The sequence below is a fragment of the Hemibagrus wyckioides genome, linkage group LG09 (assembly GCF_019097595.1).
Source record: "Hemibagrus wyckioides isolate EC202008001 linkage group LG09, SWU_Hwy_1.0, whole genome shotgun sequence".
In the NCBI taxonomy this organism is placed as follows: Eukaryota; Metazoa; Chordata; class Actinopteri; order Siluriformes; family Bagridae; genus Hemibagrus; species Hemibagrus wyckioides.
Window position 1 is genome coordinate 9,175,643 of NC_080718.1, and position 24,173 is coordinate 9,199,815.

General features: G+C 38.1%; 1 protein-coding gene across 2 annotated transcripts in view; it reads right to left on the reverse strand.

Moving 5' to 3' along the window:
• Window positions 1-24,173, reverse strand: part of sptbn5 (spectrin, beta, non-erythrocytic 5) — a 44,014-nt gene that overhangs the window by 8,267 nt on the left and 11,574 nt on the right. For both annotated transcript variants that reach the window (XM_058398929.1, XM_058398928.1), the window contains exons 13-61: window positions 23,592-23,727; window positions 23,349-23,485; window positions 22,983-23,186; window positions 22,398-22,550; window positions 22,171-22,301; window positions 21,771-22,022; window positions 21,361-21,648; window positions 21,001-21,235; window positions 20,729-20,868; window positions 20,540-20,639; window positions 20,227-20,397; window positions 19,401-19,565; window positions 18,837-19,063; window positions 18,369-18,555; window positions 17,898-18,080; window positions 17,694-17,807; window positions 17,463-17,620; window positions 17,253-17,385; window positions 16,868-17,013; window positions 16,605-16,719; window positions 16,410-16,520; window positions 16,118-16,297; window positions 14,314-14,517; window positions 13,648-13,797; window positions 13,232-13,336; window positions 12,598-12,774; window positions 12,347-12,502; window positions 12,036-12,227; window positions 11,832-11,927; window positions 11,483-11,601; window positions 11,235-11,349; window positions 8,814-8,927; window positions 8,561-8,682; window positions 8,319-8,481; window positions 7,948-8,136; window positions 7,765-7,842; window positions 7,425-7,597; window positions 7,250-7,340; window positions 6,922-7,068; window positions 6,698-6,835; window positions 5,918-6,174; window positions 3,233-3,419; window positions 2,410-2,622; window positions 1,976-2,172; window positions 1,585-1,789; window positions 1,266-1,442; window positions 707-862; window positions 375-592; window positions 96-285 (exon numbers count right to left, since the gene is read on the reverse strand). In XM_058398929.1, the coding sequence (XP_058254912.1) occupies window positions 96-285; window positions 375-592; window positions 707-862; window positions 1,266-1,442; window positions 1,585-1,789; window positions 1,976-2,172; window positions 2,410-2,622; window positions 3,233-3,419; window positions 5,918-6,174; window positions 6,698-6,835; window positions 6,922-7,068; window positions 7,250-7,340; window positions 7,425-7,597; window positions 7,765-7,842; window positions 7,948-8,136; window positions 8,319-8,481; window positions 8,561-8,682; window positions 8,814-8,927; window positions 11,235-11,349; window positions 11,483-11,601; window positions 11,832-11,927; window positions 12,036-12,227; window positions 12,347-12,502; window positions 12,598-12,774; window positions 13,232-13,336; window positions 13,648-13,797; window positions 14,314-14,517; window positions 16,118-16,297; window positions 16,410-16,520; window positions 16,605-16,719; window positions 16,868-17,013; window positions 17,253-17,385; window positions 17,463-17,620; window positions 17,694-17,807; window positions 17,898-18,080; window positions 18,369-18,555; window positions 18,837-19,063; window positions 19,401-19,565; window positions 20,227-20,397; window positions 20,540-20,639; window positions 20,729-20,868; window positions 21,001-21,235; window positions 21,361-21,648; window positions 21,771-22,022; window positions 22,171-22,301; window positions 22,398-22,550; window positions 22,983-23,186; window positions 23,349-23,485; window positions 23,592-23,727 (7,995 nt within the window). The remainder of the gene's footprint in view (window positions 1-95; window positions 286-374; window positions 593-706; window positions 863-1,265; window positions 1,443-1,584; window positions 1,790-1,975; window positions 2,173-2,409; window positions 2,623-3,232; window positions 3,420-5,917; window positions 6,175-6,697; window positions 6,836-6,921; window positions 7,069-7,249; window positions 7,341-7,424; window positions 7,598-7,764; window positions 7,843-7,947; window positions 8,137-8,318; window positions 8,482-8,560; window positions 8,683-8,813; window positions 8,928-11,234; window positions 11,350-11,482; window positions 11,602-11,831; window positions 11,928-12,035; window positions 12,228-12,346; window positions 12,503-12,597; window positions 12,775-13,231; window positions 13,337-13,647; window positions 13,798-14,313; window positions 14,518-16,117; window positions 16,298-16,409; window positions 16,521-16,604; window positions 16,720-16,867; window positions 17,014-17,252; window positions 17,386-17,462; window positions 17,621-17,693; window positions 17,808-17,897; window positions 18,081-18,368; window positions 18,556-18,836; window positions 19,064-19,400; window positions 19,566-20,226; window positions 20,398-20,539; window positions 20,640-20,728; window positions 20,869-21,000; window positions 21,236-21,360; window positions 21,649-21,770; window positions 22,023-22,170; window positions 22,302-22,397; window positions 22,551-22,982; window positions 23,187-23,348; window positions 23,486-23,591; window positions 23,728-24,173) is intronic.

A 24,173-nucleotide genomic window follows, 5' to 3' on the forward strand; every position in this document is an offset into this window, starting at 1 on the left:
TTTCTTAGCTTTGTAACACTCATCTGTCTTGGTGTATTGTGTAAGAGAAACGTTGTTTCAAGACTGAGTGCTTTGTGTATTTTTTTTAACTACACCTCTTCACTCATGAAGTTTCTTTCCTGCATTAGACGCCTCCCTTCATTTTTCACCATTTCAGATTTGTCAAGTTGCCGCTCAATCTGGGTATGATACTCCTCGTGCCGTTTTATTAGCTGTGCCAAGTCTTTGACCTCACCTCTGAGTCCCTCTCCTGTTACCAGAGACAGTGACTCCCTGAGCCATGCCCTGTGGAGGTGTCAAGAGTATTTGACAGGTCCAATATCATATTATGCTGTAATAATATACAAAGTACAAAAAAATGAACAATGACTTACATGAGCTCCCTCCAGTCAGTAAGATACCTCTGGACAGCCATGATCTGCTGAAGTCTGTGTTTGCACTGGCTAGCTTTCTCCAGGAGGCTATCCCAGTTTTCTTCCACCTCCTGCATTCTCTCAGACAGACTTTCCCTCACCTGGGGACAGCGTCTAACCAGAGCCCTACCCTCTTCTTTTCTGCGCTGCATATCCTCTTCTATCACCACCAAATCTCTCTAGAGAAAGGAAATTGAATTATTTCACTACATCAAGATTTCACTTGTTTAGAACTTGGTACAGTGTTTATAGTTTCTCTTAGGTAACGATATATAATGATAGCTAGCCAGTACCTCAAGGCCTTCATGCTGTCGAATAAGAGCTTGAACACTGATCAGGTCGTTTTCCATGTCCTCTGAGTCCAACATAATTTTCTTCTCACTTATCCAGCTCTTCAGCTCATCCAAGTCATGGTCAAACTGGTGAACCTCATGGGCTGATTGTAAATTCTGTGGTAAATAATCAATTTTCAAAGAGCCATTTTAAGAGTATGCTAATAGTGCTAAAAACATACAATTAAGAGTAATGTCTCTTCAGATTTTGGCTGTTATTCAGCTGGATAAATATTTTTATTGGTGTAAATATTTTAATTTGTCCTCATTGTGTCTTTTAAGCTCTCTGTCAGCTTTTCATTTTAAGAAGTTTTATAGGCACTAAAGGCAAATCTGTTATGCCATGAATGTGTGATGTACTTTACAAATATCCATGAGTATGAGTAAATCAGAGTTCCCAAAGCTTTTGGAAATCTGGTGAGAAATTCCATTGGTTATATCTTATGAGAACCTCTACATATGATTTTTTTGCTGAATGAGGAAAAAATTCTAGTCTTTCAGAAATGTGTTGGACATTTACCTCTGCTCGTGTTTCCATAGCCTTTTGTAACTCCTCCCATAAATGTATTAGATCTTTCTCTCTCTGCTCAGCTTCTGACGATTTCACTTGCTGTTTCAGCTTTTGAACTGTGGTCAGTTTGTTCTGACCCAGAGTGTTGACTTCACTGGTGAAATCTTCAAATTTTTTCTGCAGGGTCTGGCAAAATTAAATAAGCAATGTCAGAGAATCACAACTCAGCAGGGCTTTAGGCATAGTAATTTGAGTTTGTACAAGTTTAACCTTTATAAACTCATACCATTGGTGACCATTGTTTTATAAAATTCACAAGCAAAGGTACCTCCACATCTTCAAGATCTTGGCCAAAATCATCTGACTGTGCGAGGGTCTTGTGAGAGATAAGCCAGCTTTTGAGGTCTCTGGTCTCTCTCTCAAACACATAGAGATTGTACTGATCCTCCAATGATGCACGGTAATCTGAAGACAGCTGCAGCAGATTTCCATACTGCTTTTCCATATTTGTGACACTCTTGCTCAGCAAATGGCTGCAAGCGCACACACACACACACACACACACACATAATGTCTTAATGAATATACAACTCCAAACAATGTTCTATAGTCAGTACCATGGATTTAAATCTTACATGGCAATCAGTTTAAGCTAATTTTTACACACCCACATACCAGGATGTAATAAGGCTGTTCTAGATTTGTGTTAAAGTCTGTACCTGTTGGGATGGCCACACTTTTCCATATCAGCCCCAGTCTCCTGCAGGGACTTTACTTTCACATGCTGGTTGACTAACTCCAAGTCCACTGCATCTAACTTCCTGAGGAGTGCCTCTGTGGCCTCCTCATTTTTCCCATAGTCTCTGGACTCCAGGACTGGCTTCAACTCCTCCATCCACAGCTCGATCTCAGACACCTGTAGAAAAACAGAAGGTGTCTAAGACAACCTAAAATAACCCTTAAAAATGTCTATTAATATATAAAGTAATTCCCTAACAATATATATTTGCAGCTTAGCAACTCAGCATTACATTTTAAGTCTTTATAGTGCAAAATAGTGCTGGTTAAATGTCATTATTTTTCAGCAAACGGGGTAGAATTATAGCTTAGCTGGATTAATTCTTAGACTGTTAATAATATGAACTGGACACACCTCTGAGAGGAAGGTCTGGATTTTCAGGGCTTCTTTTAGCAGGTGGCCTTTATTCTCAGACTCTTTTTTCAATGTGTCAAAGAGCTCCTTTAGATCAGCCAGTCTTTCACTGATCTCCTGTGAGGCAAAGTGTCTCCCTCTTATCAAGTTCCGTCCTGCCTCAAGTACTGCCTGCACCAGAGGGGTACGACCTGCGATTTCCTGCGTCATCACCTGAAGAGTACAGCAATCCACACTCATAAACTCACCATGTGTGTTTAATATTACAATGTCTTCTTTTCAAGAGAGGCACACCATTACAGCCATATGTACAGATGCAGGTTTATACTAGATATTTTCAAAGCTTCTTAAATTGGATTTGTTCTTATTAATTGTACTAATCATATTATTTGGGATTTACCTCTCTGAGAATCAAATCTGCACTAATACTAGTCTGAAATGTTGGATTGATGTTAGTTTGGTATGCAATCCACTGAATTCTTTTATGCAGTGATTTAAGAAGTGATCCTCGACACAGCACAAATTTCTGCAGATTACACAACTGATGCTATACATTACATGGAAACACTAGCTTGCACAGATGATTTAGTTGAATGGTCAGTACTGGATCAGTATCAACCAGTCTCAGATCTCTGATATTGGTTTAAAAGTATGTAAAATATCTACGAAATGCATTTTACTAGTGAAAATTTTAAATTATGTATGTATATGTCATTATTAATAAAGAATTTCTTGCAGCACTCATTCAACTACATCATATATGCTGAATACACCACAAAACCTATCCCAATAACTGTGAGCTGTAACACAGTTAGACACTGACCTGGTATTTTTTGACTGCTGCTTGTGTGCTTTCAAGTGAAGTGCCAAAGTCCTTTGAAGCTGTTGCCTGTAGCTTATCCTGAATCCATACCATTTCATCTTCGATGTCCCGATAGAACTGAAACAGTAGCTGCCATGATTCCAGAGTATCTCTACGAGTCTGCAGAGGCTCAGCCAGACCATTATACCTGAAAAAAAGGGATAAGTCAGCAATTTATATTTCTTTGCTGTTCTTTACATTTTCATTTTGTTATGTGCAGAGGTTCTGTTGTGTCACACTGTGCTTGCTTGTTTGCTTCCCCCCATCATCCAGAGTCTCAGGGTGCCTTAGAAACATTTCCCCAGACTCTCAAGTCTATGTTATGAAAGTTTTGCACAGAGAATGGTAGAGACCGCGTGGAAGGTCTACCACTGATGTTCGCAATAAGAGAAAGTGTTCAGGAGTCAGTCGGATTCTGTCCGGCAGAGTTGCTCTCAGAGTTCTACATCTATGCCTGTACTTGAGTATGTGACTTCTGTTGAAGAACGTCTGCACCAAGCTTCTCAGTTAGCTCAGACTCATCTAGCAGAGTCTCAGTCGAAGATGAAGACTATAAAGAGTGACCTATGAGTTTCAGCCTGGTGAACTTGTATTAGTCCTACTTCCTGTGCCTGGAGCAGCCTTGCAGGCTACGTTTGCTGGCCCTTACATTGTTGAGAAAAAACTCAGTGACCTTAATTATGTTGTCAGCACTCCTGACTGTTGATGTAAGAGTAGAGTGTCATGTAAATATGCTAAAGTCACACATTGCATGAACTACAAATGCTGATGCTCCTGTTAAACCTGTGTCTACAGCTGCTCTGCCTGTTGAATGTCCTGAAGATGATGGACTGGTGGACAAAGATGTTCAAACTTTGATGTAAATGCAGATCCTTCAAAACCACTGAATTCTGCAAGTGTGCACTCAGTCACATTTAACTGAAGAACAGAGTGAAGCTGTTTGTGATCTAATTGCTTAATTTCCTAATCTGTTCTCTGATTATCCTTCCCAGACTACAGTTTTGAGCCATGATCTTGATGTTGGGGATAGCAAGCCAATTAAACAGCAACCATATGGAATAAACTCAAAGAAACAGGAAACCCTGAATATAATGTATTTATTTGAGCATGGTTTAGCTATTCCTAGTCAAAACCCATGGAGCTCACAGTGTATTCTAGTGCCCAAGTCTGACTCTACATTCAGATTCTGTACTGACTTTTGTAAAGTCAATTCTGTGGCCAAACCAGACTCTTTTCCTCTTCCAAAAATGAAAGATTGTGTAGATAAGGTTGGTGTTGCTAAATAGGTTCCCAAGTTAAATCTTCTCAGAGGTTACTGGCAAGTACCATTAACTTCACATGCCTCTGAAATCTCTGCCTTTGTCATTCCAGATTCTCTGCTACAATACACTGTTATGGCTTTTGGCATGCAAAATGCTCCTGCTACTTTTCAGTGACTTATGAACCAGGTATTGTCGGGAACGACCAATACTGAGGTATACTTGGATGATGTTGTAGTCTTTTCTAACACTTGGGAAGAACATCTTAATCAGTTGTATGTGATTTTTGATTGGTTGAACAAAGCTTCTTTGACTTTTAATTTGGCTAAGTGTGAATTTGCCAAAGCTACAGTAACCTATCTTGGTAAATGTGTTGGTCAAGGGCAAGTGAAGCCTGTTGAAGCCAAGATAGCTGCTATGGTGTTTTCCACACCCAATAACAAATGTGAGTTGCACCATTTCTTGTTGGATGAGTGGCTACTACAGAAGTTTTTGTAAGAATTTTGCTGCTATTGTTTCTCCTCTCACTGATCTTTTAGGCACTTCCAGGAAGTTAGTGTTGACTTCAGAGTGCATGGAAGCATTTAATGCTGCAAAAGATCTTCTCTGTACAACCCCTTCTTTCTGCTCCAAATTTCTCTGAGCAGTTCAAACTGCAGGCTGATGCCAGTGCTACAGGAGCTGGGGCAGTCCTGATGCAAGAGAATGAAGCTGGAATTGACCATCCTGTATCTTTTTTTTTTTCAAAGAAATTCAACAAGTCAGCAAAATGATAGTCTGTTATTAGCGCTTCAACATTTGGAAGTCTACCTGGGTGGAAGTGATGCCCAATTATGGTGTATACAGATCACAATCCATCTGTGTTTTTGAAATGTATGTGTAACACTATTCATCGATTAATGAGTCTTTAGTTTGTCTTTAATTGTACAGAAATACCATCTTGACATCAGTCACAAGAAATGAGCTGACATCATTGCTGATGCCCTGTCTAGAGTTCATGCCTTGGACATTTAATGAGTGTATTGTGATTTTGTACTTTAGTTTACAACCAATGGGTGGTTATAATCTTTGGTGGGGGTGTTGTGTCCAGAGCTGTAAGTTTCTGTTGTGACAAACTATGCTTCTCTCTCTCTCTCTCTCTCTCTCTCTCTCTCCCCACAGAAATAGTATCCTTAACTGAGGTTGATTGGAGCTCTGCTGCAATTGGGTGATGGGAGAGAGAGTATTTAAACTACAGCTACCCTCAGACCAGTTGGTTGGTGGTGGCTAGATGGTGTATGGCAGCTGAGGACCTGTCCTTACCATAACATGTTCAAACCATAACAATTTTCACTGTCAGCAGACCTTTATCTTAAAAAAAAAAAAAATGAAGAAAACCATAAGGTACCTGTTGGCCATATGCCAAACTTGTTGCTGGATCTCCCTAGCCTGAAAATTTCCTTGAGAGCTGAGATCTTTGGCTGTGTCCACCAGATTCTGGACTTTTTCCAGATGTCCATCCACCACTTCCTCCAAGCTTTGTAGAGACTTTAGTAACCTGCTGACTGAGGCCAGGTCCTCCCCACAGTCTGTCTGACCCAGCTCAGCTTCAACTGAATCTAGCCATTCCTCAACATCATCCAAGGAGCGTAGAAACTGCAAGGCCTGGAGGATACAGAATAAAATGGAGAAGCAGTGCACAATAATAATATGCTGTATTACTTACACTATATGGCCAAAAATATGTGGACATCTGACCATCAAACTGTATGTGGACCTTTTCCAAACTATTGCCACAAACTTGGAAGCCCACATTTATTAAATACAGATTAAATACATCTTACCAACTTTCCTTTACTACCTAAGAGACCTACATCAAAACACAGTTTGCCAAGGTCAGCATCAATGCCTTGAGACTCCCTTAATAATAAAACCATGAACATTGTTTTAAATCCAGCCATGAAATCCAGGCCTATGTGTCTGACCTGGGGGAATGGAGCCTGAATTTTTTTGTACACACAATTTGTATTTCAAATAACCCGGTTACTTCCGGTGTGATGGTCTTAATAATTATAATTAATATGAACAACTTGTATAAGTAGTATACATAATTCCTTCCGAGTAGATAGTTAAAGTGCTGAATCCATTGAACTTTTTTCCTCATACAGACTCAGTCCTCATTATGTACCTTATATGCTTCCTGTAAACGTGATTTCTTCTCCTTGCAGTTGATTAAGAGCTGCTCCCAGCCTTCATTGAGATCCATTATTCTGGGTTTTATTTTGTCCTTGGCTGGATGACCACTAGCTAGCATCTTCTCTCCTTCCTGCCAATTAAAACATAATTAACATTATATTGATACAGCATTTAAGAGTTTTACTTAAAAATTATAATGTTCTGATTTGCTCTTACCTTTGTTAGGGATTCTATACAGTTGTGGTTGGCGAGGATCTCAGCCTCAAAACTCTGGTGTTTCAGTATCTTGGCTTGCAAATTGATGGGCTCTCTCCAGCTCTCATCCTGAGCCACTGATTTCTTCTTATTCAACCATGAGCACACCTTAACATTGAACAGATATTTACATTAACAAGAATATGTAGGATTTCAAATTATTTGGTAATAATAATAATAATAATAATAATAATAATAATAATACATTAATAGAGAAATATGGAAAAGCATATTTATTATGATGGCTTTAAGCAGAGAAAACACCATTTTTGTTTCCTCATTGGCATACCTCATAACTATCTTCCAAAAATTTTTGTAGCTGGCCTGATTCCTCCAAAGCTTTTTGCCGGGCTTTACTTGTCTCCAGCAATCTTTCCTTTCTGGAAGAAAAAAAACCCTTGTGGCCATACTGAACTGCTACATGAGATACAAATGTTTTTATATAAAAAAGGGTTACAGCTCACCTCCGCTGAATTGCTTTGCTCCTCTTTGTGATGTTGTCTGAGTCATAATGCTTTTCCTGTGTAAGTTGTTGAGCATATCTCTCCACATCTTCTACCAGTTGTAGTTCAGCTTCTAGGGAGTTCTCAAACAAAGCATGTTTCCTCTGCAGAGCCTCCACTTCTAAGAAGGAGCTCTAAAAGGACAATTGTGTAAGAACAAATATTAAATAGTTTTCTGAATCCTAGAAAGTAGTCTTTTAGTAGTTTAAATTTTCATATTCTTTCATTTTCATTTTTGAAATATTTAGTAATTTATAATTATAATTATAAACTGCTAATCACTTTCTAATAGATCACTTACCCCAACATCATCATTAGCCAGAAAAGCTTCTCTGTTGCTCAACAAACTCTCACTTTGCTCCAAGTTACCAAGAAATACCTACACTCAATCAAATCAATAAAGATGTCATGTTGATTACTTTTCAGGTAGAAGCATATGGCAATAACAGTTAGCAAATATACTACAATACATTGTTTATAATACCTGAAGCTCCAGAGCTTGGTCCAGTGTTATCTTCCTTTCCTCCCATGCTTGAATAAGGCTGACTTTAGCATCTTCAAGTTTGCTTAGGGCCTTTTTGATCGCTGCTGTTTTACTATGACTAGACTTCACTAGGTTCTGTCCAAAATTCTTCACTGAATCAATTCGCTCACCACGTGCATCTATCTCTGCCTACAGTCATAAGAGCCATTTTTTATTTAAAATCTGGTTTTAGGATGTTTACATATCACTTTCTTTCATGTATGTAATATATCATGCATTATTTTTTAAAAATTTATTTGTTTATTTATTTGTATGTTTGTTTGATTGTATTAATATATTTCTTATCATTAAGTAAGTTTGGGAGTCTTTACCTTCCAGTCTTGGTGCTCCACTTTGAGGCTTTCTGCTTCAGCTTTACTCTTTGGCAAGCCCTTCTTTCCCATTTTTGCAGTCTGTTTCAGTGTCCAGTCCAGCAACAGACGTTGGTTAGCTTTAAACAGCTGGAGCTGGTGTGACTCCTGCAAATCTTCTTTCCTATAATGACATTTAAATGAATCCAATACAGTTTGTTACAGTAAAATTGTATCCTAAATGATATGATGTCTGCGCTCACCTTAGTTTCATCTCCTTGTCCAGCTTCAACAAAGTGTTGCTTATTTCTTGCTGCTTCTTACTCAGCTTGTCAGAAAGATCACAATGAGTTCTTAATCGATCTTTGGTCTCTTTCTCCAGCACCTGGTTTAATAAAAAAAAAGAAACATCTTTTTGGTGAAATGAAAACTGTGGCCAATTTTACAAAAAAGATGAGTGTCTTCATGATAAGACATCAATCATCTTGCTTGTACTAAAGCCCTTGGAATACTCACAGTGCATCTCTCGTGGATAACTCGAACTTCTCGTTCCATCTCCTCATGTCTGCGTATAAGGTTCTCTACACTCTCCACATCCTCTCCATAGCCCTGACCTTGCAGCAACAGCATCTGCAGCCCCACAGAAAGGAAAATAAATGCTAGGCTTTGTTTTCAACAGGACTATGGATGATGTTTACCAGGTGAAAAATGAACTGAAAAATGGCCAATTTTGAATGCACAGGAATCACTAAGATATATATATATATTCTTAAAGGCTATCTGAATATATATATCTATCTATATCTATCTATCTATCTATCTATCTATCTATCTATCTATCTATCTATCTATCTATCTATATATATATATATATATATATATATATATATATATATACACTATATTGCCAAAAGTATTCGCTCGCCTGCCTTGACTCGCTTATGAACTTAAGTGACATCCCATTCCTAATCCATAGGGTTCAATATGACATCGGTCCACCCTTTGCAGCTATAACAGCTTCAACTCTTCTGGGAAGGCTGTCCACAAGGTTTAGGAGTGTGTTTATGGGAATTTTTGACCATTCTTCCAGAAGCGCATTTGTGAGGTCACACACTGATGTTGGACGAGAAGGCCTGGCTCTCAGTCTCCGCTCTAATTCATCCCAAAGGTGTTCTATCGGGTTGAGGTCAGGACTCTGTGCAGGCCAGTCAAGTTCATCCACACCAGACTCTGTCATCCATGTCTTTATGGACCTTGCTTTGTGCACTGGTGCACAGTCATGTTGGAAGAGGAAGGGGCCAGCTCCAAACTGTTCCCACAAAGTTGGGAGCGTGGAATTGTCCAAAATGTCTTGGTATGCTGAAGCATTCAGAGTTCCTTTCACTGGAACTAAGGGGCCAAGCCCAGCTCCTGAAAAACAACCCCACACCATAATCCCCCCTCCACCAAACTTTACACTTGGCACAATGCAGTCAGACAAGTACCGTTCTCCTGGCAACCGCCAAACCCAGACTCGTCCATCAGATTGCCAGATGGAGAAGCGTGATTCGTCACTCCAGAGAACGCGTCTCCACCGCTCTAGAGTCCAGTGGCGGCGTGCTTTACACCACTGCATCCGACGCTTTGCATTGCTCTTGGTGATGTATGGCTTGGATGCAGCTGCTCGGCCATGGAAACCCATTCCATGAAGCTCTCTGCGCACTGTTCTTGAGCTAATCTGAAGGCCACATGAAGTTTGGAGGTCTGTAGCGATTGACTCTGCAGAAAGTTGGCGACCTCTTCGCACTATGTGCCTCAGCATCCGCTGACCCCGCTCCGTCAGTTTACGTGGCCTACCACTTCGTGGCTGAGTTGCTGTCGTTCCCAAACACTTCCACGTTCTTATAATACAGCTGACAGTTGACTGTGGAATATTTAGGGGCGAGGAAATTTCACGACTGGATTTGTTGCACAGGTGGCATCCTATCACAGTTCCACGCTGGAATTCACTGAGCTCCTGAGAGCGACCCATTCTTTCACAAATGTTTGTAAAAACAGTCTGCATGCCTAGGTGCTTGATTTTATACACCTGTGGCCATGGAAGTGATTGGAACACCTGATTCTGATTATTTGGATGGGTGAACGAATACTTTTGGCAATATAGTGTATATATATATATATATATATATATATATATATATATATATATATATATATATATATATATATATATATATATATTCAGATAGCCTTTAAGAATGCTGGATCGGCACACTGTAATAAAGTTATGATTAAGAACTTTAACAGGAAATGTAAAAATATTTGTAAAAATAAATATAACCTCATTTTAAATAATAAACCTTATCATTGGTGTGGAATATGGTGAAGTATGGCAAATTAGAGGTGTCCAGGACAAGAGAGCTTGTGAACACACACATGCACATAAACTGAAGAATCGCAACAATCTGATCCAACATTTTTCTATGCACAAAACTTATTAACTTGCACTCTCTGTATATTTCAATATGTGTCTATTCACATATACTCAATATGTTTACATTCTGCTGCTTTTTATATTTTTTATATTATTTTACATGTATACATCCTGTGACATTTTGATGCCCTCTTATTATATGCAATTCCTATGCTTATTTATATCTATAAAAATAGTATTTACATACTTATTTATACCGTATACATCACAATAATCTCAATAATCAACCTATTTACCGCTATTGCCCTGACGGCTTTTTTTTTTTTTAAATTTCATTTGTAAAATGGATGTATAGTTTGTGTATCATATAAGAATTGAACTGCAAGAACTACTCTAATTTCTTAATCTAGAATCTTAAATCTTGAAACGTCACTGGCATTGAAATATGGTCCAAACAACATAATTTACAAAACCATAGCACTGATTTAAAAAAAATAATGTCAACAAAAAGAAAACAACTGTACCTTTTCACTTGCCCTGTCCCTGACTTCCTCAAGATCACGGATCAGAGAGTGAACCTCCAATGCTTCTTTTAACTTCCTCTTATAACTGCTTAGGTTTCCATGGAATTTATTCCATCTGTCGGCAAGAGCAATAAGCACAGAACAAATTTATGCTAATGTATATTTGCTTAAACTTGAAAAGCTTCTAATGATGATGAATGGAATTTAGAGGGAGTTAGTTAATATTATACAAATGCATGCTAACTGACCTCTCATTCAGTTGTTGTCTGCGCTTCTTTACAGTGGCCATCTCATCACAATTCTGTCTCTCAAGTCGAGCTGCCAGGTTGTTGATGGTCTTAATATGAGCATCATCTACAGTCATATCCTGACAAAGAGGGATTAAGGACATGCAACCCACAATGTAAAACTTCATAACTAACTATCATTACCTTCAACACATCAAAAATGGAAAATGTGAATTAGAAGCCCACATAAACACTTAACAGTTATGATGCTTAAGACTTAGCAATTATTGAATACTCTTCTCCACCTCCTTCTATTACTACTAATGCTACTACTAACATACTAACATAGACTCCACATCCTATGACTTACCCCATGGCAGGAGCTTCTGTATTCACTTAGTTTCTTTAGTAGTTGTTGACAATGTTCATAATCCTCCCCAAGATCCCCAATATTAATCATGACCTCCTACAGAGGAAAGTAAAGTTAGAGAGAAGACTTATTAGTTCATTTTTTGTCTGCTAGATCTCAGAATTTATGGTCCTCATGCATGAGTCCAAAACTTGTCTTTCTTACCTTCTGTCTGATCCAAACCTCTACCTGCTCCACTTTCTGAAGGAACTCAAGAAAATCACGGTGGCCTTCTAGAACTTTCCCCCGGGTGGAGATGGCATCTTTCAGAGCTTCCCAGTGAGAGATCAGAGAAGTGATGCTTTGTTTTACCTCCCTGGACTTTGGATGATGAAGAGAGATCAGCTCTTCTCCTGTCTGAATGAATTGATAAAATAAAGCATATGAAAATAGAGTAAAAGCTAGAGATCTGTCATTAGTACACACAATTGGATACCACAATATCCAAGTCATCTGGAATAAACTTGGAGCCTCACCTGCTGGACAGATTCAATTATTTTGTCATGAGCCAGAATCTCTGCTTCAAACACCTGGTGCTTCTGCAGTAGCTTCATTTTGGCTTGAAGGTTGCTCAGGTCCATTTTGGAATCCTCCTGCATCTTCTGCATTCGCTCAGACACCCATTCCTCAGCCTGAGTTACAATTCATAGCAGATGAATTGAAATATTATTGAACTACTAATAATTTAGTTGCTAAAAGTGAGGACTGTGATATTAGACTGTGATACCTCAGAGGAATCCCGAGTGAAGATGCAAAAAAGCCGTGAGAGCTCAAGTTCTTCCCTACGTTTCATGGACAGATCTCTGATGCGTTCTCTTCGTGCTCTGAGAGAGTTCAGTGTGTTTTTGTAGTTGCTTTTTTCTCCTTTGCTCAAACGGTCAGCTGATTCGTGAAGAGCAACCATCTGCAAAAAAGACATTCATTGATAAACCATTATTTCTAAACATATATAAAGCTATATTGATATATTATGACATACTGAAGTTGGTTAAGTCTAAAAGAACATCTGGTGAGTTGTAATTGTAAAAAAAATATTAATAATGCTTAATGTTCATTAGATCCTTATCCTGGCCTAAATAACAATTGTGTGGTCCTCACCAACTTCTCTAAACAAACTAATTACTTCCAATAACAACAAAAAGATAACAGATTTTAATATGTAGTCATTTTTCCTCAAAAAGTAAACTAACATTCAAAAACTAAGAAAAAAGGAAAAAAGACACCCTCCTTATTCCACAATCATTGTGCACAGTGTTAAGTAGCCAGGTGTTACTAATAAAATGCCTAAGATTACTTAATCATAAGTTATAAGTCAATTACAGAAATAAATGACAATGAATAAAAATGATGATGCTACTAACTTTGTCTTCCTGAGCACTAAGAAGTTTTTCGAAGGCTTCATGGCGTTTGATTAGAGTGTCTGTCTCATCCACCGTTGATCCCAAATCACTATTTTTCAGCTGAACCTGCAGAAAAAAAAGATCATTTTTCAGGAACCTCAAACACATAATAAAACTGTGGATCTTAAAACTGGAACGAAAAAAAAGCTCTATCATGTTTCAACTGCATGTATCAGGTCATGACAACATATCCCCCTTTTCTGGCTTATTCACTGCGTTCATGTCCGTACAGGTGCCTTCATTATTGAAGAAATTGCCTGAAGCCTCTGCCAAGTCTTTTTATTGTTTGAAAATGTTTGTTTACAGTAAATAAGTGTAAAACAAAAAACATCTGAGGCCTAAACTACAGTGAATCTCAAGTGTATCTGAGTTTTCACCTCTTGGGAGTTGATGATCTTTTCCATGTTTTCAATGTCTCTGTAAAACACTTGTTCCTGATAGGTGTTCTCCAGCCATTTCTGCTTGGACTCCCAATTAACTGTCAGCCTCTCTCTTTCATCCTTCAAAGCTCTCAGTCTGTCTTCAACCTGGAAAATATTTATAGCCTTTATTTAAAAATGTTTACTCCTTAACTTTTATGCATTTTGTATAGGATCTCTGAAATGAAACATCAGTGTATAGGTATAACTTAAAAATATGGCAAAAGAGAACTCTTTTTCACCCAAATAAAACAATAAGTGAGCCAACTGACATATTAATATGGAAAGAACTGTGTATATATTTTGAATCTCCTGTAAATCCCTGCTACCTTATGCACCCTCGCTTTATTTCAAGTTCAAAATCTATTAACATGTGTTTGACATAGCTAACATTAGACAACTTAGACATTAGACGTATTTAATTCTATTAGGGTTTAACAAAAACCTTAATACAAATTTGGCTATGTGGACAGCAGCATAGCTTGTAGTATTTTTACAGTGTGCCCCACCTTGCCTAACATTGAAATGGTGGAAATGCTTGTTGTCCTGTGTTTTTTAAGGGTAAGGTTCATTTTAACATGAGATAGCATTTTTTATATAAGAAATGATAAAATGGATATTCACTTCCTGAGGATTGGGAATATCTTGCTCCAGTAGTTGTTGACCCATAGCTACAGCCTGAGCATATGTCTCTTCATGGGCTACGATCTCAGCCAACAGCTGCTGATGCTGGAAAAGCTGCAGGTCACATGTGGCCACATCGCGAATAGACTCCTCTGCTTTCATGCCACTCAGTACTTGAGAACACCACAGAGAATAATCCTGTACCTAAGGATAAACGTGGCAAAGAAACAGAAGTGTGGTACCTGGTTACACCTGCCCTAATGCTGGTCCATGTTCCTAATATGAATATTAGACTTTTACTAGCATATGTGCAGTCATTCCCTCATTTTCCTCACTTTTTTCTCTCTTGAATTTAATAAGACAAAATGCAGCTTGACTTTCTGAGAAATGCCATGCGATTCTTTAACTCAACGCGGGGTGGGAGAAGTCATTGCTGACACTACTCTTCTCTCTGTACTGGACTGTACAATAAAACACACACTACATACAATACACTCTGGTTTATACAGAACTCTCAATAAACTGAGATTTGACAGGACTCATGAACACGCAGTTTTTGCACATAACATTTTTTGCACATCGACTAGGTCTGCAACCTTAATCACTTGTTTTGCACATTACTTATCTTGTTTTTCATCTCATTCTCCATATTTATTCCTAAATCTCTGTATTTAGTATTTTTCTGCTATATTTTGTTATATTGTTATATTCTACTATATTTTGTAATATTTTATATTTTTGTTATTTGATATATTTTTTGTTATATTTTATATTTTGTTATTTGATATAGTTTTTGTTATATTTTTGGACCCTAATTTGGGTATTTTAGTATTTTTCTGCTATATTTTGTTATATTGTTATATTCCGCTACATTTGGTAATATTTTATATTTTTGTTATTTGATATATTTTTTTGTTATATTTTGTAGCCTAATTTGGGTATTTTAGTATTTTTGTTATATTCCTTCCTATTTTATCTATTACCTGTGTTTGTGGATACTGCTGGAAACTGTGAATTTCCCTTTGGGATGAATAAAGTATCTATCTATCTATCTATCTATCTATCTATCTATCTATCTATCTATCTATCTATCTATCTATCTATCTATCTATCTATCTATCTATCTATCTATCTATCTATCTATCTATCTATCTATCTATCTATCTATCTATCTAAAGTGCATGGTCTGTCCTGGACAAAGGGAGACCCCTCTCATAAATGTTAAATGTTAATGCATATAAACTTTACCTTATAAACATTTTGTTTATTCGACAAATAGACATTGTTTATTAACACTTTGTTAAATAAGAACACATTTTTAATCCATATATTATTAGGTTTCAAATATGTAGAGCATTCCCCAGATTAAATAACCAAGTTGTTAAAAATGAGATTCAATAGAACATCCATCCATCCATTCTCTAAACCACTTATCCTACACAGGGTTATGCAGAGCCTGAAGAGACTCAGGGTACACACACACTCACACACCTTTTCACACAATACAGACAATTTAAAAATGTCCGTCAGGCTACAGTGCATGTCTTGTGATTGGAGAAGTACACCGGAGGAAACCCCTGAAGCAGGGAGAACATGCAAACTCTGTGCACGCAGAGTGGAGGTAGGAATCAAACCCCAAACCTCTATAATAATAATAATAATAATAATAATCTGATTCTAGTTATATTCAGCCTTACCTCCAATACAATTGCACTAATTGCACTTTTACCAAGTACAACATAAATCTGTGTGTGTGTGTGTCTGTGTGTGCGTGTGCGTGTGTGTGTGTGAGAAAGAGAATTACTGTCTTGAGGAAAAAGTAATGCTGTTTGGCAAGCTGTAGCTCATGCTCCCTCTGCTCCATACACATGCGAAACTTCTCCCAACTTTCCACCACCATTTGCTGTTCCTCCTGAATCTTTCCTCTTAGTTCTGGCGAGCACTGGTCTAAAATGGAGTCTGCAATATCCAGTAGCTCCTGCATCTGTACAAATACCAAGCAAAAACAAATAAGGAAAATATAAATGGCATCAAAATCCATTCAGCTAATACGTTTGATTGTACACTTGGTGGTAAAAAGGGGATGTTCTCAGTACCTGCAGCTCATTTCCCACCAGCTCATTTACTAGTGCTTCATGTTTCCTTAGCTGCAACTCAACCCCCCGCAGATCTTTGGCGATATCGTCAGGAATGCACTTGTACCTGTCCTGTTGGATTGCAAATAGAGTCAAAGGTTACCACAGGAACTGTTGTGTGTAAAAGGTCACTGCATTATTTTTGGGTTTCAGTACCTCTATGTGTCCAAGGGCATCAGTCAGGTCTTTGTAGACCTTGTAACATTCCTCAGATTTATGCAAATTCTCTTTATGACTTTTGGCCAAATGCTGCAGTACATCCCATGATTCCCTGATATAAAGTAATAAAATTGATAAAGTCATAAAATCTTGTAATTTTCTAAAATGACAATTGTAATAGAATATACCATATTTTATGCAACTGATAGTTTACAGTTTTAAAATAAATAACGTGTGCTGGTGAGATTGTGTGCTAGTACCTCAGTAGCCTTTGTTTTTCTTGGATGAACTGATGGTCAGGATGGTTGTTCTTTATGAGTCTGTGAGCCATCTCTTGATATGAACGCATCCTCTCCCAACCCACATCCAGCTGCTTCAGGAAGACTTCGAACCTTCTCTGCAGGTGCTGTTATAGATAAGGTGACACTCAAGCACATTGTTGACATACATAAACATCTGTCATGTGCTTTAACCCAGTTAACGAACTCTATTGGAAGGGTTCTTTTTAAATAAAGCTTATTGTCAAAGTCACTGCAATAAAATCCACAAATTAAGTTGGTCCTGATGATTAAATTTTTTATGTGTTTTTGTAAACTTTAAAACCATTTGCCATTTTCTTTTTAGCTCGCTCACAAAATATCTCACCAGGACATGCTCATAATCAGAGCCATAGTCATCAGATGAGGCAAGTAGCTGCTCCTGTGATATCCACTCTTCCAGTTCTGAAGACTCTCGCTTAAATTCATGTAAGTGGAGGGCATCCTGGAGCCTTTGCTCTCTGTTGCAAAAAGTATACAGTATAAACAATGTACATAACATGTTGGTTCACATTTTTAAACTCTAGATGGCGATTACCTTACTGCTGCTGAGTGCTGTAGTTCAGTTAGCTGAGTTCTAATGTGGCTGTAAGGTCTCTTAACCTCCTCTAAACCCCATGCATGTACAGCCTGGTCCACACGAGACTTTAATTCATCCACCTGGGCAGAAAGTACCTCGATCTGCCCCTCCACAATCTGCACACATAAAGTAGCATCAACCCATACTGTACTTATAAACATACTAACCCGGGTACAGCTTTTTACTTACTTGATGCTGCTTCATGAGGCTCTGTGTGGCTAATTCATTTTTGCCATACTCAGTGCTGACCAAAGCTGATGTTTCAGATAAGCAGACTTCCAATTCAGCACAGTCAAGCAAGATCTGCATGTAATCACATATAATTAACGAAAAGCCACACTTTATCATGAAGCAAATGGGGATATCTATAGTCTGCAGAGGTGTGGCGGGTACCTGTTCTCGTGTGAGTGCTTTGTTGAGGTGGGAAGAGCGATTTTCACAAGCATCCTCAAGTTCTTCCCAGGCTGTAGACAAATGCTTGCACCTTTGTTGCACTTCCCGATTGCCCATGGCTCTGCCTCTGTCCAGTACACGCTGAAGATACTGCCTGTGGGCGTTAACCTCTGCTTGCAGCTCCTGTGGGGTTTCAGAAGAGGTTTTTATGTGAAGAAGCATCTCTTAAACAGAATTACGGCAATAACCTGGGAAGTCATTAATGCATTTTCTCTAGACTGCGTTTCCTCCAAGACACATGGAGACACTGCATATTTACAAACTGCTGCTCATACTACATCACAGGCCAGCTGAACACACTCAGAAAAATACACTAAAAGCCCCCCTCTGCATACATGGGGTCATGTTAACATGCATTTGGGAGCTCCACGAATGTATTTTATTATGTGCCATTGCTGCAATCTGTTCTACCTTGTGGTTCTGTAGGAGGCTGATGGCACCAGCCAAGGATTTGGTATAGCTACTGGTATCTGTTACAGGCTCATGTTCAGCAATCCAAGTAAGTTCCAAGTCCACATCATGGTAAAAGCTGTAGAGTGCCACATCTTCTTCTAACTGGTTTCTGCGATGATCCAGGGGCTTTTCTAGAGACTTAAACCTATCAAATTTAAAAAGAAAAATGGAATAAGTTACGATAAGATAAAATAATCCTTTATGCATTAAATTTGCAATACTTGATAACTTGAACGAGACTGTTATATCTAGCTTAACTAATCCGCAAATGAAAAATAGTTAATGAATGTCATAATATGCAGGTAAAATTACAACTATTCACTATTTAATAAGAATTGACAAGACTATGATCAAATTCTTCAAAAAATAACAATGTAAAGCATTCCTTAAAAGCAATGACCGTAGAACATTAACAGAGCAGCTTACAGTTTCAGGTACATGTCTGTCTCATGAAGAATTCTCTGAGAGTCAAAATGGTTTGTGGCCAGGTGTTTGGCATGGGTGACGATGGAGTTAATTTTGTCTGCAAGTTCCTGAGCTTCCTGCTCAACCTGCTTGTGTTCCTTCAGGAGCACTCGACTCGAGCGAAGGTCATGGCCTTTAGGTGCATGCTGCAGCATCCATTGAATTTCCTCAATTTTGACTTTTGCATCCTAAAATGATGTGCTTAATTTATTATTCTTTCAAAGCACAGCAGTCATATTAAATGAAGGGAAGTTTAGACTAAGGTGCATTAAGGTGCATTATGACTTTAAACTGTCGGATTATATGCATATTCCATGTTTGTTTCATCAGTCTTTCCAAAACCTGGAGTTATGTGCATTGGAACATATTTATTATTTTAAACAACATTTCCTGTCAGAATATTAGCATATTGCAGAACAAGATACTGAAAACAATTGCAATTTATAAAAATGTATAACAAATAATACCATTTATACCAATTAATAACATTTTCTATTTATACCAGCATTAGTAGCTCAAATTTACCTGAAGTAACTCCATGAGTTGTTCCTGTTGGCCAGCTTGTCTTAGCTTGTCCCCTCTATCTTCCATTTTTCTTTCAAGCTCACTCCATCTACTTTGCACTTGCCGAGCCTTTCTCCGGATGCTCTGACTGTTATAGTGGTCCTCAGACAGCATCTCTTCTCCTGCCTTTTCATTTAAAACAAACCCAGCACAATTTATAGACATGCCTTGAACTCTAAAAAAGCACAGATGAACCATTAAGACCATATTTGTTTAAAAATATCAATGCCTGATGGTTTAAAATGCAAATGCTTTATGAGATCTTAATGGTGATTAATATTATTACATTCATTTTACGATCACAATCACAACAGCAAACTCTTTGTTTCTGTGTATTGTTTATATTCTCTTTTTATGAAAATGGCCTCATTTGCTTTTGGTACTGTGATAAAATTATGCCATTCTGGACAAAAATTCATACTGTTATAGGAAAACTTGCAAGTTTGTTTGTGCTTGGAATCGTACTTGCTGAACATTGATGTGGCGACAGTGTTTGATTTCCTAGCCAAACATCTTTTTCTAATTCTGGTTTATCTGGCAAAAAAATGTATATTGTTAATTTGGTTACTTTGATACTCTATTCTTTATGTACATGATATTGCTCTCTGTCCTGTATGTTTTTTCCCTCTAATCTCTTTGTAAGGATGTCGATTGTTTGTCTTAGGCTGTATATGTTTATCTTTGGATAATGAAAAAAAATGATGCATAAAAATATAATAAAAAAAACCAAATGGCTTCATTTTCCTCAAAAGAGGCAAGAATAAACATGTTTATTAAACATGTGTACCTCAATTAGTCTGTCCAGACGGACACGATTGGCTTGCATCTCCTTCTCTGCTGCCTCATGCCTTTTAAGTTTGCGCAGGATGTTGGTTGGGTCTCTGTATGATTCATCCTCGGCTATCTTAAATTTCTCGTCCATCCAAATTAGTAGCTCTTCTGCATCTCTGTAAAATTCCTGTCACAGACAAGAAAATAAGCATTATTATATGAACATTATTAAGCTTTAGAACTAATTAGTGATGCCTAGTGAATAGACATTGCTGCTCAGTTCAGTGAACATCTACTTGGCTCTACTCTATTTTATATCTTCTTGCTACCTGGTATGTTTTGGAAGCGAGTAATTCGAGATTTCTTTGTTTGCAGCTGTCTTTAAGCTTCTTGTTTCGTTCCTCAATGGTTTGTGATCGCTGCTGAATCCTGAGGGAACATATTAAAATATAATAGCATATTTTATAAATACACTAAATACAGTAAAACAGAATTTAGGAGTGAAAGTTTATCCTCACTGTTTGGAGGCAAAGTGGCATTGGTCAATCAGCTCCTGACTTCTGTCTTGAAAAAGACTTATATTTTGGTCAAGAGCTACTAGCAAACCATCAAGCTCCTCTTGGCGGCCAAGCAAACGATGAACACCATCCACAGAGTCCTACACACACACACACACACACACACCACCCTCATCATCAAGCTAACATAAAAGCAGTTTGAAACAGTGTGGTTAAATATAATTATTTTCTTCCCTTCAAATTTTGCAGTAGGCTGTTACAGGTGATCTTACCCCTAGTTCTTTGACCTTTAATCTGGCTTCATGACCAGCGATTGTAGCTTCTATTCGATCTGCCTCTTTGTTCCACTTCTGGAGTTGAAATGCTTGCTCTAACTGCTTGTTTCGACTGGACCAAAGTTTGTCCAGCCTGCTACATTCCTGGGTCAATTGATCCAGTGTTTGTTGGATATCCTTGCCTCCAGGTGATGCTTCCAAAGATCTGGCCAGCTTCTCCATGCTTTTCAACCTGAAATAAATTATCCATTATCACCAATATTTTTCTCATTTTTTAAATATAATTTTGCAATTATATTTTTTAATCCCTTAATTCTATCTTTATTTATTTATTGATACAGGCACATATTACAAAACCTTGCTCTCTGCTGTTCAATCTCTAGCTTCAGTTCCTGATTTTCATTCAACAAGGCTTGAGCAGAGGCAATATCAGAGCTGTTCTCTTCTTCAAGCAAGCGCTCTTCCACTGCCTTTGCCCACAGCATCCAATCTCTAGACTCCTTTTTGAAGAGTTGTAGGCGTTGAGCTTCCTCTATAATGCTTTGCCTTTTTGCAGCCTGGCCCTTGACCTGCAGCAGCAACTCTTCTAAAGCATAGACCTCCTCCATGATAGCAGCACTCTCTGCAGGGCTACAGTCACGCTTCCTGTAACATATTCAGGGCAAGCACAATGAAGGGAAGTGAAGAAAATGATAACTGCAGGATTATTATATTATGTACTAAAAATGTCTATCATTAGGTTTTAAGCTTTAACATTATGTGCTCACATTATGGCCACACTCTTTAGGTATTCTATCTTCCTCTCGAGGGCTTCGATCTCTCTTTCAGCTTGGGCCTGACTCAGTTCTTCAGCCTGCAGGGCTGATGCTGAGGTGCCCACACCAGATGTATCCAGCTGGACCAGTTTTTCCATGAGCTGAGATTTGGCATCTTCACAAGTATGCAAGAAGGACTTGATATCAGCTGAGCTGAGCAGTTCCTGAGCCTTCTCATCCTTAAGAGCTTGTATGTGCTCCCACCTTAACATTCAAATGTTTTTTTTTGTCAGTACAGCATTGCACCCTCTGACATTTTATGGAAGTGTTAAGGACTTTCCTTAACTAGCATTAAGTTTTCATCCCATATCACATTTGTTGTAAAGATGTATGCAAAGTCATTTCCTCCTACCTCTGAGTGACCTGATCATATCTGGACTGAATCTCTCTCTTCTTGCTGTGCTGATTTTTTACAAGTTCATCACCCAATTTAGTGATGTCATCAAGCTGCCCCTTCCCACTGGCCAGCTCTGTAAGAAAATTCTTTTTGTGGAAATAATGACAGATTTAGTACAATGATATCATATATTAAATTGCATACATATTACAAGCGCTATCTGTGATGCATTTTACACCCACCTCATATTTGGCCTGAACAGCCCCAGTATCATCAGAATCAGAGCTGAAAGTCTTAAGAATGTTCTCCTTGTCCTCCATCCAGGACTCAAACTCCTCACAGGCATTATAAAACCGGTGTAATCGAGCAGTTTCATCCAAGATCTTTCTCTTATACTACAGATAAAATAATATTCAGTGACAGTCTAAAACATAACATCTTAACAATGGTTGATTTTGAAAAATTTTAGGTTCTCTGACATTCTTAATTCTGTTGTGTATCTTTTACCATTTCCTAAATACTGATTATTTTTAAAGACAAATCTTTCAGTTGATATCTTCAATTTATTGAATTTATTTATTGAATTTATTGAAATCTTTCAATAAACTGATTGTTTGATATTCTGAATACTGAATATTCTGAAGTACAAGAATTATATGAATATGATTTCTAGCTATTTGAAAAAAATACATGTCACATTATATTCTGTTTTGTCAGTTTTCTGTGTTTTGAAGATTTGAAGATTATATTATGTTATGCTTTTTTTTTTAAATAACTTTTATAAGTCAGGAATGTATGTGTTTGGAGGTTTGACTGTCTTCATTCACCTGCAGTAGTTGGCAGAGATTGTTAAATTCTTTTTCTAAGCTGCTCTGTGTATTTTCTATGTTGTCTTTCTGGAAATGAGGGTCTGGCAAGGACGAGGTTGAGATTTCAGCAGTACCCCGGCGCATAGAGCGGGTACGGCGTGGCCGGCTCACTTTCCGAGTCTGGTTCTCTGGAGCTACATTAGTAGGTGCAGGTGGAGCTTGCTGCATTTTCATAATTCAAATTGCATGCAGAAATAATGAGTTAATGCATTAGGACATGTAGGACATGCATAGATAAAGTATTATATAAACAGATAAAGTGCATAGATAAAGTATCATATAAAATCACATAATGGCTTTGTAGTGATTAATGGAGTGACTTACAGATGAAGAAAGCTCTGTAATGTATGTAGAAGGCACCAGCTGTTCATTTCCATTACTATCTCGCACAAGCATTTTATCGTCTTTCTCTTTGCTGAGGATTGTCAGCATTTCTCCCCGATCCCAGGTTAATTTCATCCCTAAACAAAAAGGTTCATGCAAGAAAAGGCATGCACTGTTGATGTTATTATTGTTGCACCACCACAAGTATCAGATTAGTACTTTAATAATGCATGGTAATCGTACCTCTGTATTTGAACCTAATTTTGGCCTTAAATTCTTGTGTCTGTGGTAAGGCCTGGGAGCGTTTTTCCTTCACCGACTCCCTTTCATCTCCTGATGAATCACTGTAGTGGACCATTTTGGTCTGCTGAGGTTCTGTCTGAATGAAACCAAAAGGATGATGGTTACCTTTCTTTATAAACCTTGGTATATAAAAGAAAAAGCAAAACCAAGAACCATAGACAAAAAAATTCTACTGGTGTGGGTCACTGAGGCAAAAGTCTGAGAAGTCCAGTCCAGACTTCTCTGTCCCTGGCCACAGATTCCAGCTCCTCCTAGAAGTTCCCAAGCCAAATTTGAGCTAAGTTCTCCAACAGGTCCTGTTTGACATGCAGCTCTATCAGTAGCCACCAGGGGGCATCATTATAACGTGCCCAATATGACCTGGCTCCTACTCTGATTTCCCAGATTGCTGAGCTCCTCAGCCTGTCATAGAGAGTAAGCCCAGTAACCCTGTAGAGGAACCTCATTTCCACTGCCTGAACTCTCTATATAGTTCTCTTGGTTATAGACCTATAATTTTGACAGACTGGCCAATAAATAGAG